At 38.9% G+C, this 17333-nt stretch overlaps 1 protein-coding gene across 1 annotated transcript in view; it reads left to right on the top strand.

Annotated features, from left to right (window-relative positions):
* Positions 1-3373: 3373 nt before the first annotated feature.
* VEPH1 (ventricular zone expressed PH domain containing 1) overlaps positions 3374-17333 on the top strand; it is a 209491-nt gene continuing 195531 nt past the window's right edge. The window contains exon 1 of the mRNA XM_027113273.1: positions 3374-3661. Coding sequence (XP_026969074.1) covers positions 3524-3661 — 138 coding nt within the window. The 5' untranslated portion in view covers positions 3374-3523. The remainder of the gene's footprint in view (positions 3662-17333) is intronic.

The following is a 17333-nucleotide window of genomic DNA, read 5'->3' on the forward strand; positions in this document are numbered from 1 at the left end:
ACGTGTGCTTGTGTGTGTACGGTGGATGCATATGTACACCTACATATAGGCCACAGGACTATGACATTCATAAAAGCACGAAGTTTCTCAGAAGATGAGGTAAAATTTGATCCGGCTCTAACCTTCTGGGCTGTTGCAAACAGAGCAGCAAGAGAAGCCAGACACCTGAGCAAAACATTGACCGGAGCTGCTGAAAAATAAATAACATGCCCTGTTGATTCTTATCCAGGAAAGGGAGGACTGGATAAGGATGCAGGGTGCTCTTTAAATGAGGACAGATGGAAGGGAGGCACTCAATAATTACCATGCACAGTCATGTATGTACCTACACACAGTCCTGAGAGGGGCTTTGTCCTGGGAGACCAACTGCTTTCAATCCTGACTCTGCAACTTACTCTCCAGGTCCCCCTGGACTGCTTGTTTTCCTCTCTGGACATCAGTTTCTCATTGCATGGAATTGTTGTGAGAATTCAGTGACTTGTTATGTGGGAAACTCTCAAGAGTAGTGCCTGACACATGGTAAACACCCACTAAACATCAGCTGGTGGTGTCATTATTTTACAAAGTGCTCTTTTGTGTGTTATCTGCTTTGATCTTCAAAACAACCTGATGAGGTAGATGAGGTGTGCCTTACACACGTTTTGCAGATGAGAAAACTGAGGCTTGGGGAAGGGCAGAGCATGAACCAAAGGCCCCATGACCACTGACTGGCTGGGCTGGAACTTGAATCTGGGGCCCCAGACAAGCAGGTGGCTTAGTATGTACTCAGCACACATGCACTGAATGAAACCTGAAAGTTCTGGCTAAACACCATTTCCTCCACAGACCCATTCCTTGTCATCTTGCCCTAGGAGAGATCTCTCTCTCCCTCGTACTTCCCCAAACTTCCTTTTGTAGTACCTCGGCGACTTTTCTCTGGGTCATCCTTGTAATGTAGAATGTTTGGTACAAGTCTCCTCTCTCCCTCCTCCACCCCTGGATGTGTGAAAGTTTTCATGTATGGCTATGTGTTGAATAACAATGTTGCACATGGTGGACACACAAGAGTAACAGCTGCAGTTGGAAGCATGAACGTGGGACTCCACACCAGGTGTCACTGCAAGTGTGAAAAGAAAAGAAGGAGCCCAGGAGAACCTTGTGGGTGCCCCTCTCCCCCAGCACGTATTTCTGCTCCTTCTCGAGTTCCAGCTTGAGAAGCTCTGCTATGTCTGGGGCAGCTCAATCTGCTTCCAGAAGTGCCTGATAGTGACCAACAAGCTGACTGGTCAAGGTGAAGTAATTTCCATCCAATACTTTATTTTCCTGAATGTTATTTCACGGAGACTCTGTCATTGCAAATACCTGGGTGGGGGAGGGCGAGGCGAGCAGGGGAAAATTCAGGAAAACACTGCCCTAATTTTTCTTGTACATATTGTAATTCACCCCTCCACATTTGCCAGGATGCAAAGGTCCTTTGTAGGATCCTCACTCTCCTCTCTCCCCATCCCCTGAAACCTTCCCCACCCCTCTCGTTCTTTTCTCATCCTCTAAGCCTCTCTTCCTTATGACTCTCCTGCTCTCTGGTTGGCCTAAATCCCAGGGTGTAGATGGACAAGGATGCAGGGCCAGTGTAGGAGGCAAGAGAAATTCATCTTCTTGCTTTATGACCCTACCCATATCTTCACCCTCAAATGTTACTAATGAGGTTTCTACTCCTAATGGTAGCTTCATGTGGAGTCTTATGTGTCATCATCAGTCCACAGCAGTTATCGACTGGGAGCCCAGCACTGGAGTCTCTGGGTCCAAATCCCAGCTCTCTAATCTACTAGCTATGTGGCTTAGACAAGTTATTTAATGCCTTGCGTTCCTCACCTGTAAAACAGGAATGAAATAGCCTCATACAGTTGTTATGAGGATTAAATGAGTTAATGTTTACAAAGCATCCAGGATCTGGCATATAGACAAGCATATGTAAGTATTGGGCGTCATTTTTCTAAAGCTGGTAGGTAGTGCAAAAGCTGCATGTAGGCAATACTACCCTTGACATCTCTTCACTGGCCTGTGAATTGCACCATTTGGAATACTACAGATCGCTTCTTCAGTTAGGTGCCTGATGAGGGGTTTGGCTTGTGTTTAGAGAGCATGTTGTATGGAAAGTATGTAACTTTAAAAGTGCTTTCAGCACAGAGAGGTGCTGCCACAGTGATAGCTCACGGGGGGACACCCAAGGGAGCAGCAGACTTTCCCTTTTCACACTCATTCTGGGGAACACATTCAGACTGAAATGCTGGGCAGAATCGCTTATGTTACATAAACTGCTTATGTTACATAAATCACTCTCAGCTCTCACTCTTGGAACAAGTGGCTGCATTTGTAAGTTACCTGTATGTATGAGGTGACTCCACTCTAATGTAAACTTGGGGGGAACCCACTGGCCTGAGATCAGGAGAAGGGCACTGCCACAGCTACTGTGAGGCCTCAAAGAAGTCTTAAACCTCCCTGGTTATGAAATGATTGCTAAGGTCTCTACCAGTGCAAATGGTCTATGGTTTTATTAGGCCCAGAAAGGAGCTGATGAGAATAATCAGTTATTTAATTGGTACCATTGCCTTACTCTCTGTGGGCTGTTAATTAAGTAAGAACTACAATGGGACTTTATTATTTCAACTTTGGGAATAGAGGGAGGATTGCCCGATCCTAAAACCCTTCCCCTTTAGCCTTCATTGCAACGTTCTCACCTTCAAGCTCTGTGTTCAAGTTCACGCTCACGTTCTATAGAGATTTATCTGGTCTCATACTCCCAGGCAGAGTTCTTTATTTCATAGCCATTTGTTTAGAGAGTACATAAGAATAGGGCACCTCTGGACTGAGGTTCAGGAAGCTCCTGTTGTCAATACAGCCAAGAAGCCCCGCCAAGGAGGTAAGTTAAGCATTGGTTTCCACGTCCAGGAAACAGGCAGTGGGTCTAAAAGGTGTTTCCTGTGTTCTGTCTTCCTTTCATTGCCCTTTTCTGTTTGCTTCCCATGGGAATCTGTTTGGGGAAAATCTGGCAGGTATTGGGCATATTTGTTGCTGGTCCACTTGTTTCCTTGTGGCAGAGAGAGAAGGACAGGATATGGAAAGGATACAGAAAGGGGAAAAGTAGGGGATTTAAGCTGCTTTTTGAGGCTCAAATTAAATTCTGGAGAAATAGAATCATTTTTGACAGGACTTTTTGAGACAAAATAAGGAAAGAGTTCTTTTGAAGATCATCAAGCCAGAATCTGTGATTCCATGCACATTTCCAAATGTCTTTGTTTTCCTCTCTCTCTTCTGGGCACCAAGTTCACATTCTGAGCTCATGCCATCCTACTAAAGGCTATCTTGTGTCATTTATTTCTCTTGCAGAGCGTGTCAAAGAAGACCTCAAAGTCTGGAGAAAAATGACCTTTCAAGGAATACGAAGTCTATGTCCTGCTACATGTTTTTGTCTCACTAACCTCTGGTGACTGAGACACATGGTCCTGGGCCTGCAGACAGTCCATTGATTATCAGACCCCTCAGCATGCATCAACTCTTCAGACTCGTCTTGGGACAAAAAGATCTTTCACGAGCCGGCGACCTCTTCTCCTTAGATGACTCTGAGATTGAAGACAGCCTGACAGAAGCCTTGGAGCAAATTAAAATCATTAGCTCATCTTCAGTAAGTAAACTCGTTCTTAGACTAGACCCCTGAAATGACCTATTCCGGAGCTAAATGACTGTACATATCCTGGGGGCAAAGATCTTTGCAGAGGAAAGAGGAAGGACCACTCATGTTGGTCTCTCTTAACCCTTCTCTGTGGTTTAGCTGGCATCTGAGAAATAATACCAGGGAAGTCTTTGACTTGGGGAGCACCCAGACCACCTTTTGCCCATTCACAGAGACCAGAACTCTGGAAATGGCAGACCAGAGTGGAATTCTCACAAAAGGCTGTCTAAAGGTTGTTTCTACATCCTTGAAATGACATGGAGAGGAGAGGGAGCAAATCTGGGGGAAAGCAGACCCACCGAGCTGCACAAGAGCATCATAAACAAAGCAGCGCCTGAGATGGGGGTTAAATAATGAAAGAAGGCAAGGTGACACCTCCTGCCACACAGGTAATACGAGACCAGGACAGCTATCTCTCTGCTGCCAGAAGTGACAGTTGCCCAGGGCTTAATCACGCTGATTCTGTTTGCTTCTGTATAATCTCCATTTTTTGAACCTTTCCTTTGCTCCTTTTTCTACACGCCCCACCCACCCATTTAATTCAACTCACCCGTTATTAGCCCCCAGTATGATTAGACAAACTTAAAATCTCCATCAACCCTCCCATTCCTTCGCTTTTCCTCAGTGTCAAGATTATATATCCTGAAAGCACTTCTGAAAGAGAGCGTGTGTGGAGTGCCTGGCGTGGTCGGATGTTGACCTTCTTGACTGTGCTTGCAGGTTGGTCCCATTTCAAAGGCCAAGGCCACCAATTGTCCCCTCCCATCCTCCCAGCTCAACAGTGTTTTTGCCAACACTTGGCACAAACACCCACCAGGCAAAGGAAAGAGACAGGACTCCAGCCATAAAATACTGAATAGCAAATATGTACATATTTCAGAGATAACAGCTTTCTTCCATGTCATAACGAAAAGATGCTTAAAAGGCATAGCAACCAGTGCTGCTTCCTCCTCAAATCTGTCAGCACGTTCTCTTGTTGGCTGCCATTAACGTGCCAAGTCCGCCCAGTGACAAGTGAAGTCACTGCCCAAACACTATTTTTTCCTCAGGTAATGTCTTTGACAGCAATTACGTGTCCAGAAAATTAATCAACTTAGTCTGACTCAGAAAACAAAGTATTCCTGGTACATTTCCGCTTTCTGGGTAGGATTTGTGTGCTATTTCCAGCAGTCCCTTCCTTCATACTCCTCTGGAAATAAACTGGCTGAATGTGCTACTGATGTTATCTAATCTAATGGAAAATATGTGTATGTATATCTAGGTATCTGTATCTATATTTCCCTGAAGCCTATTTCCACTAGAGGTCACTAGTGTCAGTGATTTCTTCTGTTTCTTCATCAATTGCTTTGTCTCACAGATGTCAAATTCAGAATTTCAGGACTGGTGAGTTCTATTATGTGTCCCCACTTTTAACCATTAAGGCTGGCATGTCCTTTGTCATCAAGAGCACTGTCCATACTTTAAGCCCTCCACTTAGCATCCCACGAGACAAGTAGGTCTGGAGAGCTAGTAGTTCTCTTGAGATCTACATCTACTAATTTCTGTCACATCCCATTTCTTCCGTTCTCTATCTGTAACCATGGCACAGAGTAGATAGGTGGCAGAATAAAAAGAATAATTTTTTTTAGAGGAAATCATGCAGATCATTCCAGTTTTTAAATGCAGGGATCATGTTGATCGATCCAGTTTTGAAATTTGCTGATCAATCCTGGTTATAAACATGTCCCTGTTGGGGATTCCTTCCCAGCTCCCCTCCTTTAAAAGCCAATTCAAGTTTCATTATTCCTGAAATGATTTCTAGTGGTTCTAGTTCTTAGTGGTTGCCTCTTTCTAAAAGGACTTAATTGCCCTTTTGCATTATACTTTTCTTATAGAAAGTCATCTATTCATATATCCTCAAGTGCAATCTCTACATGGGGGAATCCAGGATCTACGTTTTCAGCCTTCATATCTCTCGCTGAATTTCAAGCTCGTACTAATTGATATCCATCACCTCAGATTCAATATATCTAAATTAGAAGTTGTCACCTTTCTTCCAGTTATACTACCCTTTTCCTAGGTCTCCAGGTTTGAAACCTGGAGTCATTCTTGACCTCTTTCTCTCACTCTCGCCTTTTCCTGTAAATTCTATAGGCACTGCATGAGAAATGCCTCTCATCTGCTGCTTCCCTTCCCTTCCTGCTGCTATCACCTTGGCTTAGGCTCTCAAACTAATTGATATCCCTGCCTTTGGCCTTGCCTTTCTCTAGTTCAATCTACTAACAGTTACCAGCTTAAATTTCCTAAGCCAGGTTTTATTACATGTCTCTCCATTGTTCAAAGTGTATCCATGATGCCTCAATACCCATGACATTCAATGACCAAGGCCAGTGATCAGTCCCCTGGACGACCATGCCTACTCTATGGTTACTTCCCTGTTAGCTGCATCCCATCCTTCCCTTATAACCAAGATCAGATAAATATTCCTTTTTAGGCCTTTCCTAATGACCCTGGATCTCAGTAATCAATTCCACTTCTCAATTCCTCTTTAGAAACATAGAACTGGAAGGACCTTCTAAACTGTCTTGTCCAACTTCCTTACAGCACAGAAATCCCTTCTTTAGGATTCTCGACAAATAGGTGGCCTCTCCTTCTGTTTTTTCAACGATGGGGACATAGTACGTTTCTGATATTTTTTTCCTGCTCCACCGTTTTCCTTTGGCAAATTGCCCCTTCCCATTGCCTGAAGCCTTCCTTGATGGGGCCTTGAGTCAAGGTTTTCTACTTTGCCTTTGACAGGGAGGGGGGAAGGCAGGAGTGGGGACACCTGACCCAAGCTATGCCAATCAGATTTTCTTTCCCAGTAATTCTAGAAAAGAAATCAGCAAAGGGTGAGCTATCATGATGATGGTGTCCCAAAGAAACAGTCCTTGCTTCCTGTCCCTCTATGACTATAGCTGCCTCAGTCATTGTCTTTCTAAGGCTAGATACTACAAATTTCCCTGCAAATCTGCAAGCCACCTCATATCTTTTAATTATTTTATTTGTTTGTGTATTTTGCTACAGCTATCCAAACTTTTCCTGCTGCTTATGAACAAAGAATCCTAACTGTCAAAGAGATAGCTGTCTCACTGTTGGAAGTTCAAATTGTTAGTGTGTTCCTCCTTTTGGCCTAATAAAATCGCAGTCTATGTATTTTCTTTCTACTATTCTTTGTTCTATTCTCTGCCCTCAACAATCAAGAGAATCTAACCTCTGTTCCTACAAGAAGAACTTTAAACATGTGCAGATAGGTATCAGGTCTCACCTCTGGCTTCTCTTCCCAGCTGAATATCCTTATGTTTTTCCAGGACAAAGAAGGGCCTGTAGCAGGGATAGTTTACACCAGTCTCTGGTCTGGAAACTCAATTTTGTCAGTACATAAGAAATGCTATTTAAATCATGCTATCAGAAATATGAAACATAATGGTGACTTAGTGATTTATAATGAAAAGTATAACGTCTGTCAGAATTATTGTGTGTTCCATGCTATTCTCCCCGACTCTATTTACCCAGTCTTTCTCTAGACAAGGAATATTATTACTGATTAGGTGTCTTCCTCCTCTATTATATCACATTTTAGCCCTACCTCCCGGAGATTGTATTTAACTTACCTGTAAAGTCACGCATGTATAGGTAGTGTCTTGCATTAGCCCTGTAGTTATTAGCTAATCCCACTCATACAAGTGGGGTTTTTTTGTTTGTTTAATCCTCAAAGGGCAATCTTTTTTCCAGATTTTTGGAGGATGCCTCTTTGTAGCCTATGTTCTCAGAATTTTGGTTACCCTCCTCTGGAATCTTTTAAATTTATTATTGTAATTTATCATTGCCTAATACTTGAACCAATTGCTTGTAACAGTTGCTGATTCTAGTCAGGTACTCTGCTTCTAAAACTTCTTTTCAATAGTAACATCACACAATTGGCCACATTTATCCTTTGATGTGCCAAGACCCTCAGGTTAAATCAAGATTTGTAATTAGATAACCTGAAAAAATTTTTTAAGTATAGAATGTCACATTTTAACCATTGAAATAATATTCTTGTCTTTAGGCCCTCATTCCAGAATGTTTATACCTTTTAAAAAACCATGATTCTGTCCAATATATTAGTTATCATTCCCAGCTTTGCAGAATCTGAAAATTCAGTAAGCAAGCCTCTAATCCTTCCCCCAAAGTCACTCATAAAACAATCGAATGTTACTAGACTCTGCTCTGCAGTCCATGCCCTTTTTTCCCATCAGTTACTCTAAAACAGAGCTCGAAAATATTTTATCCTCAGGCTTGATTTGAGAAAGTGACTTCTCACTCGAAATTCTAAGTTCCCAAATACACCTTTAAGTTTTGTCTTTTCATTTCAAGTCTTATCTGGACTACCTAGGCTCCCTCTTTCCAGACTATCCGGGTGAGACTCTCTCCCTATCCATTCAGCCTCTTCTCATACTCTCAGCACCACCTTTCCCACGATGCGCACCCATGCCTAATCGATCTACCCGTCTTCCAGTTCTCTTTAATTTTTTTAACAATAAAAAAATGTTAGGTACACAAAAATCACCAAATTTAAGAAATTAAATAAAATTGTTATCACCTGCATGTGTCTCTCTAACCCAACGCACCTCCCTTTCCTCTCTTAAGGAAACCAATATCCTGTTGTGGTATTTATCCATACGTGTTTTTATTTCTTTGCTACACATGCACGGCTCAAAAATGATTTATAGCACTGTAGTTCATGTTTTTAAACTTTATATACATAGTGTCATAAGTCTCAATGTTATGTTTTTGAGGTTTATCTATGTCGGTACATGTAGTTCCAATTCTTTTGTTTTCAGTGAAACAGTGTATTCCATCACATGACTATGCCACAATTTATTTATGCAATCTTCTTTTGATGGACATTCACTATTCTAACAGTGCTGCAGCGAACATTCTTATAATTAACAAGTTTGGCAAATGTGCTTAATATCTAGTGTACACAATCAGTAGTGAAACAACTAATTTTGGGGTTTTGTGTACTTTCAATTTTCTGATAAACCACCAAATTGCTCTCCAATGTGGTTTTACCAATTGACACTCCCATCAAACATGTACAGTATGAGAGTCCCAGTGGCTTTATTTCCTGATCAATGCTTGCTTTTATCAGATTTTTAAAGTGTCAGTTTAAGTGAAGCAGTGTCTGATTGTTATTTAAACTTTCACTCCTCTCATTATTATTATTATTATTTTTTTGCGGTACGCGGGCCTCTCACTGCTGTGGCCTCTCCCGTTGTGGAGCACAGGCTCCGGACACGCAGGCTTAGCGGCCATGGCTCACGGGCCCAGCCGCTCCGCGGCATGTGGGATCTTCCCGGACCGGGGCACGAACCCGCGTCCCCTGCAAAGGCAGGTGGACTCTCAACCACTGCGCCACCAGGGAAGCCCTCACTCCTCTCATTATTAGGGAGTCTGACCATTTCTTCATATGTTTATTTGCTATTTGCCATTTGAGTTATCTTTTAAGTAAAGCACCTCTTTATGGTTTTTTTTTTTTCTTTCCATTTTTCTCTTGAGGTTTAAAAAGAATCTGTTCTTGTTAAAGGAGTTTTTTTGTATATTTTTCTACAAAGCCTTTGTCACTTTGTGCATGTTGCATGTCTCTTACTCCAAATATAGCTTGTCTTTTTTTTTTTTTTTTTTCTTTTGCGGTACACGGGCCTCTCACTGTTGTGGTCTCTCCCGTTGCGGAGCACAGGCTCCGGACGCGCAGGCTCAGCGGCCATGGCTCACGGGCCCAGATGCTCCGCGGCATGTGGGATCCTCCCGGACCGGGGCACGAACCCCTGTCCCCTGCATCGGCAGGTGTACTCTGAACCTCTGCGCCACCAGGGGAGCCCAGCTTGCCTTTTACTGTAATATCTTGATATCCGATAGGATGAGTATCCCCAAACTCTTTCTTTAAAATTGTTTTGATTCATTTCTGTTCTTTAATAATTTTGTATTAAGCTTCTCAAGTTTCATGAATAATTCTGTCAGTATCTTGATTGAAATTTCATTATATCTATAGATTAATCTGAAGAAAATTAACATCTTTATGGTACTGTTTTCTTATCTGTAGATAATGTTCATCTGTCCATTTATTTAGATCTTCAATATCTTTCAATAAGGTTTTATGACTTTTTTTCTTAAGGCTCTTGAGTCTTATACATTCTTTAAAATTTATAAATATTTTATGCTTTTAGCTGAAGTTATAAATGGTACCCTTTTAAAAATTATATTTTTCAACTATTTTTGAGGTGATAATAGCATAAATGACACTTGTATAGTAATATTATGTCCAGTAAACTCCCTCAACTCTCTTATTACTTATAAATTTTTTCCATTTATTCAACAAATATTTATTAGGTACCTACTATGTTCCAGACGCTTCTATGCTGAGGACATAGGAGTAAGTAAAATAGACCAAAAAAAAAAAAACCTCTGCCTTCATCCATTGAATTGGGTGAGGCAGAAAATTAAATAAATAAGGAAAATATGTAGTATATTAGAAGAGGATAAGTGCTATGTAGAAAAATAAAACGAAGAATGGGGACATAAAATTGGAGGTTTGAAATTTTAAGTAGAACAGACAAGGCAGGCCATACTAAGAACCTGACATTTAAGCAAAACTTGAAGGAGATGAGGGAGCATTACCTGTGGATACCTTCAGGAAATCATTTCAGGTAGAGGAACCATAAAGTACAAAGGTCCTTAAGTTGAGGGCAGCCTAGAGTGTTTGAGAAACAGCAAGGAAGTCAGTGTGCTTGCAGCAGAGGGAGCAAAGTGGAAAGATCATAGGAGATCGGGTCAGAAGGAAAGGGCAGGCTGGATCGTATTGGTCCTTGGGCAGAGAGCTGGAGAGTTATGACCAGAGAAGTAACATGATCTGACTTTCCTTTTCCTGTTTTGAAAAGAGTCTGCAAAAAGGCAAAAGTGGAAACAGGGTGGCCAATTAACCTGCTTCTGCAAGAACCCAGATATAAGAAGCAACAGAGACTCTTGGAGCAATAGAGGTGATAAGAAGTGTTCAGATTCTGGATATATTTTGAAAGTGGTACAAACAAGATTCATTAATATGGGTACAGCATGTAAAAAGAGAGAGAGAAAGGACTCGAAGATTTTTGGCCTGAAAAACTAGAATGATAAAATTGTTGTTAAGTAAAATGGAGAAGACTGGGAGGAACAGATGTGGGGGAGAGGTAGAAAGGAATCAAGAGTTCTTTGGACATGTAAAGTCTGAGCTGTCAGACATCTGAGCAGAGATATAGTGTAGATAGTTGGATATATGAGTCTGGGGTTGAGCAGAGAAGTCTGGGCTGGACATTTTAATGTTGGAACTCATCAGCCTTGAGACTGGATGGGATCACCAAGGAAGTGAGTGTAGACAGAGAAGAAGAAAGTCCAAAGGCTGAGTCCAGCGCACAAAGATCAAAAAGATGATGAAGGAGGACAAGTCAAGTACACTGAGAGAAGGGTCCAGTGAAAGAGGAAGAAAGTCAGAAGAGCATGATGTCTTGAGAGCCAGGTGGACACTATCAAGGACAGAGCGATGTCAAATGCTGCTGATAGGTCAAGTGATGTGAGGACTGAGAACTGACCATTATTTCAGCACATGAAGGTCATTGTGACTTGACAAAAACAGTATCATTGGGTAGAGAGGAGTGAAAACTGGATTGGAGTTCAGGACAGAATGGGAGGAGATTTGGAGAAAATGAGCCGTGACAACTCTGGGCATTTTCCTACCAAGAGGAACAGGGAAATGGAGTGGTAATTAGAAAGAATTAGGGAGTCCAAGAAAGGATTTTTTTAAGAAAAGAAAAGCACATTCTTTGGAATTTTTTATATATACAATCATTATCTTAAAATAATGATGGTTTTGTTTCTTCCTTCTCAATTCTTACGTCTTTTATTTGATTTCTCTGTCTCCTAGTCCTGACTAGCTCTCGAGAACAATGTTGAATACAATAGGAATAGCAGATACACTTTTTTCCTTCTTTAAAGGAAGCTTTCTGACTTTGCAATGTAAGTATAACGTCGTTTGCTCCAGGCTTTTGGTTAATATCTTTTGTCAGATTAAGGAGATTCCCTTTCATTTGTATTTTTCTAAGAACTGTTAAAGTTTATCAACTGCTTTTTCTAGATAATCCGATTTTCTCTTTTAATCTGTTAATGTGGTGAACTGCAGTAATAGATTTTTAAAATATAAAGCCATTGTTACACTCCTGGGATAAAATAAAATTTTACATTTATTTTAATATATTTCAGGATTTGGTTTCATATTTTTAAAGGAGTTTTGGAACTGTAAGCTTGGCCTATAATTATCCTTTCTTCTACTAATTTTACCTGGCTTTGGTATCAAAGTATAAATACTAGTCTCATAAAATGAGTTGGGAAATATCTCCACATTTCTATTATATACAACAGTTTTATAAGGTGGTGATGATCTATTCCTTGATCTCACAAAACACCCTTGGGGCACCATGAGTTTGTTTGTTTGGTTTTCTGGGGTAGATTTCTGAGGTACTAATTCAATTTCTTTGAAGAAAATGGAAGGATTTTTGCCTCAGTCACTTTTGATAAAATATAATTTCTAGGAAATTGTACATCTTATCTGAGTTTTCAAATTGATTGGCATAAAAATGTTTGCATTATGTTGTGTGTGTTCTGCTGCATCTGTATTTAAATGCTCTTTTTCACTGATATTTTCTTTCATCAATATTTTTAGAATTTTGTCTTTTTTAAAAGCTTTTAGCATCTATATAGGATCTTTCTTTCTTATTAATTTCTTTTTTAATGTTTATGATTTTCCTCTTTATTCTTTCTCTGGTTGTATTCTGCTCTTTTTTTTTACTCATCTCCTGAGTTGTATGATTAGCTTATTGCTTTTTTTTACTTTCTTATTTTTTAATATAAGCACTTAAGATGATAGATTTCTTGCTAAGTACCACTTAGCTTTATCCTACAAGTTTTTGAGACATAGTATTTTCATTATAAATTCTAAATACTTTATTGATTGTGATTTCCTCTTTGACTCATAAGTAAGTTAGAAGGTTGTGCTTTAATGTCCCAAAGAATATTTGTAATCTTGTTGAGTTAAAATTTAACTGCATTGTAGTCAGAGAATGTTAACTGCATGATACCAATTGTTTGGAAATGGTTGACTTGCTTTGTAGCATAGTTTATGGCTAATCTGTGTACATAGTAATAGCTAATGCTTATGTAGCAGTTGCTTTGTTCCAGGAACTGTTCTAAGAGCTTATCACAAGTTAATATGCTTTTTCCTTTCTAAACTTTTGAGATAAATATACTAATATTACCCCCATTTTATAGACGAGGGAACTGAGAGACAGAGAGTTTAGTAATTTAACTTGTCCAAGATTATATAGCTAGTAAATTGTAGAGCCAAGAATCAAGTTCGGAGAGTTTGGCTTCAGAAACAGTTCTTAGCACCACACTATACTGCCTGCCTCTTTACATGTTTCATATGTGCCCAAGAAGAATGCGTATTTTCTAATCATTGAGCATAAGACATTAAGCTTGTCAATTAAAGAATTCTTATTAATTATATTGTTCAAATTTTCTATAGCCTTAATAAAATTGTTTTTGCTTGGACTGCCAATTGCTAAGAGAGGCATTTAAAAAATTTAAATTTCTATTTCTAGTCTCTTAGTAGTTACCTTTAAAATTTTAGCAAACATAGTCACTATATTTCATCAATTCTAAGATACTTTTCACATATCTATATCTCTGAAACAAGTATACATTTTATAATTGATTGAAATCTAACAGTTGCTATGGGCCAGGCAATAGGCATAATATAGTTGTCATTGCCCACGTATGCATGAACTTATCATAGCTTTGCATATTGTTACCATTCCAACTGAATTATGTGCATTATTATTACCAATATTGAGTTAATATACATTTAAAATGTTTCAAAACTTCTAAATATAATGTGGCACTGAAACAAAAACTTATTAGCAATGCAGAAAGGCATGGAAAGAGAGGACCAGGGTATAAATTCTGTATTAATGAATGAAATATTCATCATTAGGGGAAAGATAGAAATTCCATCTTTTCTTGCAAAACAGTAACTGAGAACTTTATGGAACCTAAAACAAAACAAAATAAAAATACCTTTTTATTACTGAGGTATTTGTAAAAGATTGCCTATTAAAATATAGTAAGTAGTGCAACTGAAAGCAGAAGAAACAGGCAATTCCCTTAGAATAGATGAAAGAAATTTCAAAGAAACGAATTCGTGCCGTGCATAAGATTTTCTTTAAGGCATGATGTAACTCACAATTAAATGGCACATTTTTCTCTTTCTTCGTAATGGTAGGTCTTATAATTGACACCTTCTTACATCTGATAAATTATAATGAATGTCTAAAGTTATGCAATGGCTCTGTTCTCCTCCTATTACCACAAGGAAGTTGGAACACTTTAATACTCATCTTACATATTCTTAAGCAGCACTTTTATTCTACCTTGTTTAATGCCCTCAAAACTATTCTTTAAAATTACTGACTTGTTTTTTTAAATTCAGCCAATGCTTACTTTGAGCACCTAAGGTACTGTTTCTTTTCTCACCATTCTTTTTTTTTTTTTATTCTCTTCCTCCTTTTTTTTTTTCCTTTTGAATCCAAATTCCTACTTTCTGAAGTATACATTTTAAAGCCCCTTCAGTGAAGGCCTGTTAGTAATAAACCCTCTCAATGTTTGTTTTTCTGTTTTTCAGACTTTTTGTCTTTATTTTGCCCTTAATTTTGAATGATAATTACCTGGATATAGATTTCTAGATTTGTAGTCTTTTTATTCCTCAGTAATCTATACTATTGCTGTTGTGAAATCTGCTGTCAGTTTGTCATTCCTTTATGCATAATCTACTTTTTTCTATTTTAATGTTTTCTCTGTGCCTTTGATGTTATAGGTTTTCACTATTATGTGTCTAGATGTGGTTTTATTTGTGTACTTCTACTTAATCCTCATTGTGTTTTTGAGTTTTATGCCTTTTATCAAACTTGGAAAGTTCTTAAGTATTATATCAAATATTGCCTTTCCCATCTAATCTCTCCTTCTGGAAATCCTATTTATTTACTTATTTATGCATTCCAAAAATATGTTTTGAGTACCTACTATCTTCCAGCAATGTTTTTAGATATTGGGAATATAATGGTAAACAAAGCAGACACAAAGAATTGCCCTCATATCCTTTATATTCTATCCTATTTTATTGATGTCTCTCTTTCTTTTTAATTGTGGTATAATTGACATATAACATTATGTTAGTTTCAGGTATACAACATAATGATTTGATATTTGTATGTATTGCAAAATGGTCACCACAATAGGTCTAGTTAACATCCATCACCATCAAAGTTACAAATTTTTCCCCTTGTGATGATAGTTAATAACTGTATTGCATATTTGAAAGCTGCTGAGAGAGTAGATCTTAAAGGTTCTCATCACAGGAAAAAAATGTTTTGGAACTCTATGTCTCTTCATCTTTTATATCTTCCATCTCTATGTGATACTTTGTTTTTTCGTTTCCTCAGCTCTATATTCCAATCCACTGAGTATTTGGGGGTTGGAATTTGATTGCCATCCAAGTTTCATTTGGTTTCCATTCTAAGTTTCATTCGGTTCTTTTTGACATCTTTTGGGTCCTTTTTAAAGTGACTTGGTCTTTGTTCATAAAAATAATTTTCCTTTGGGACTTCCTTGGTGGCGCAGTGGTTGAGAGTCCACCTGCCGATACAGGGGACGCGGGTTTGTGCCCCGGTCCGGGAAGATCCCACATGCCGCAGAGCTGCTGGGCCCGTGAGCCACGGCCGCTGAGCCTGCGCGTCCGGAGCCTGTGCTCCGCAACGGGAGAGGCCACAACAGTGAGAGCCCCGCGTACTGCAAAAAAAAAAAATAATTTTCCTTTATACATTGAATCATTTTGAACATATAATTGCATAATTTGAGATCAATAATTCTATTACTTGAAATTTTTGAGTATCTAATCTGCTTATTAGAGACTTAGTTTCTTATTTCCTTGAGTGTTTTATAAATCTGAATTTTTTAGTTGTGTTTAAATAAGGATTTTACTTGTGTGAATACTGAATTGCTTGAGGGTTGAGTGTTTTATCCCTCAAAGCAGTTTTATACTTGCTTCTCCTGGGAACCCCAGTGATATTATCATCTCTGGGACAGCTTTTGGTTTTGTTGTTGTTGTTAGTGTTAGTGTCTTGAGTTTGGAGATTCTTGGAATGGTAAAATAAATGAGGTATGCATATAGGTGTGGTTTTTAAAGTGGAAAGAGTGATACAAATATAAAGGATTATCCGTATGGACGCCAATGTAGAATGTGACCATAACCGAGGAGTAACTATGTGGTCTTTTTTGTGCTGTATGTTATTTAGTGGTTATGGAATAAATGTATAAAAATTGTAACCAAAGAAGGCAATATCTGTAATTCTCTGTAAGTTATAAACCCAAGGCTGGCTTTTAGGGTTCTGGTATCCTTAAGAGAAATAATAAACATAGTAATAGCTAACCTTTATCTGTACTTACTATGTGCCACACACTGTTGTAAATCCTTTCCCTGTATGTTAGCTCATTTAATCCTCACAACTATTCCTATAGGAGGTAAATATTAACAACATTCCAATTTTAAAGATTAGGCAACTGAGTTATAGAGAGATAAGTGATTGCCCAAGATTGCGGAGCTGATAAGACCAGAACATAGCTTTGAGCTTGGGCAGTCTGACCCAAGAGCCCATGCTCATAACCACTATGTTATACTGTCTCTAAAGGGGAAGAGAAATGGTCCATCCTTTGCCATAAGATGTCTCCCTTCTTCTCTCTCAAGCCTCTACTTTCATGCCAAATCCACTCTTCCCACCACTAACCATTTTATTTCAGAGGTTCCACATTCCCTTTTGCCAGTGGGCCATTCCCTGAAGAGTGCTTACAATATAGAGAAGGGTGACTGAAAGGTTAATGGATGGTGATGTGGAGGTGTGGTGTCTATGGCTGAGTGGGAGTTATCCATCCTGATAACTAGACCTGGAGCAGCACGATGCGTGGCTTTTTTATTGTCCTACTCCTCCATTTTGACATGCCCACCACTTTAGGATAAATTACTTTAAAATTGACAATGACCAGGTCACTGTGAGAATGAATCTCTAAACTCAGCTTTTGGGTTTGCTATTAAATAGATCTGGTCCTTGGAAGATACTCATTTTAATATGCATGGGTACTAACCCAATCTTGTGCTCAAGCATAAACACATACATATGAACACATATATATTTCATTAGAACAGGGTGTTTCCTGGAATGTGAATCAGGAAAACCCTAACTTCAAAGCTGATTCTTCACCAGAAAGCTTTAAACTATTCAATTACATCATTAAAAGAATTTAAAAGGTTGGGTTTTTTTGTTTTTGTTTGTTTGTTTTGTTTTGTCTTTTTGAATATCTGCCGAAGGAAGCAGTTAACTACTAATTCAGGTTTTTCCCTTTACTGGAGGAAATCTCCTTTTTAGAGAATAAATTTTTCTTCATGTCATACATAGGAATTTGAATATATAAAATTTCCAGTTGAGAA

This window comes from Aethalodelphis obliquidens, unplaced genomic scaffold, assembly GCF_003676395.1.
Source record: "Aethalodelphis obliquidens isolate GAN/ISIS:26980383/991018 unplaced genomic scaffold, ASM367639v1 scaffold1, whole genome shotgun sequence".
NCBI classification, from domain to species: Eukaryota; Metazoa; Chordata; class Mammalia; order Artiodactyla; family Delphinidae; genus Aethalodelphis; species Aethalodelphis obliquidens.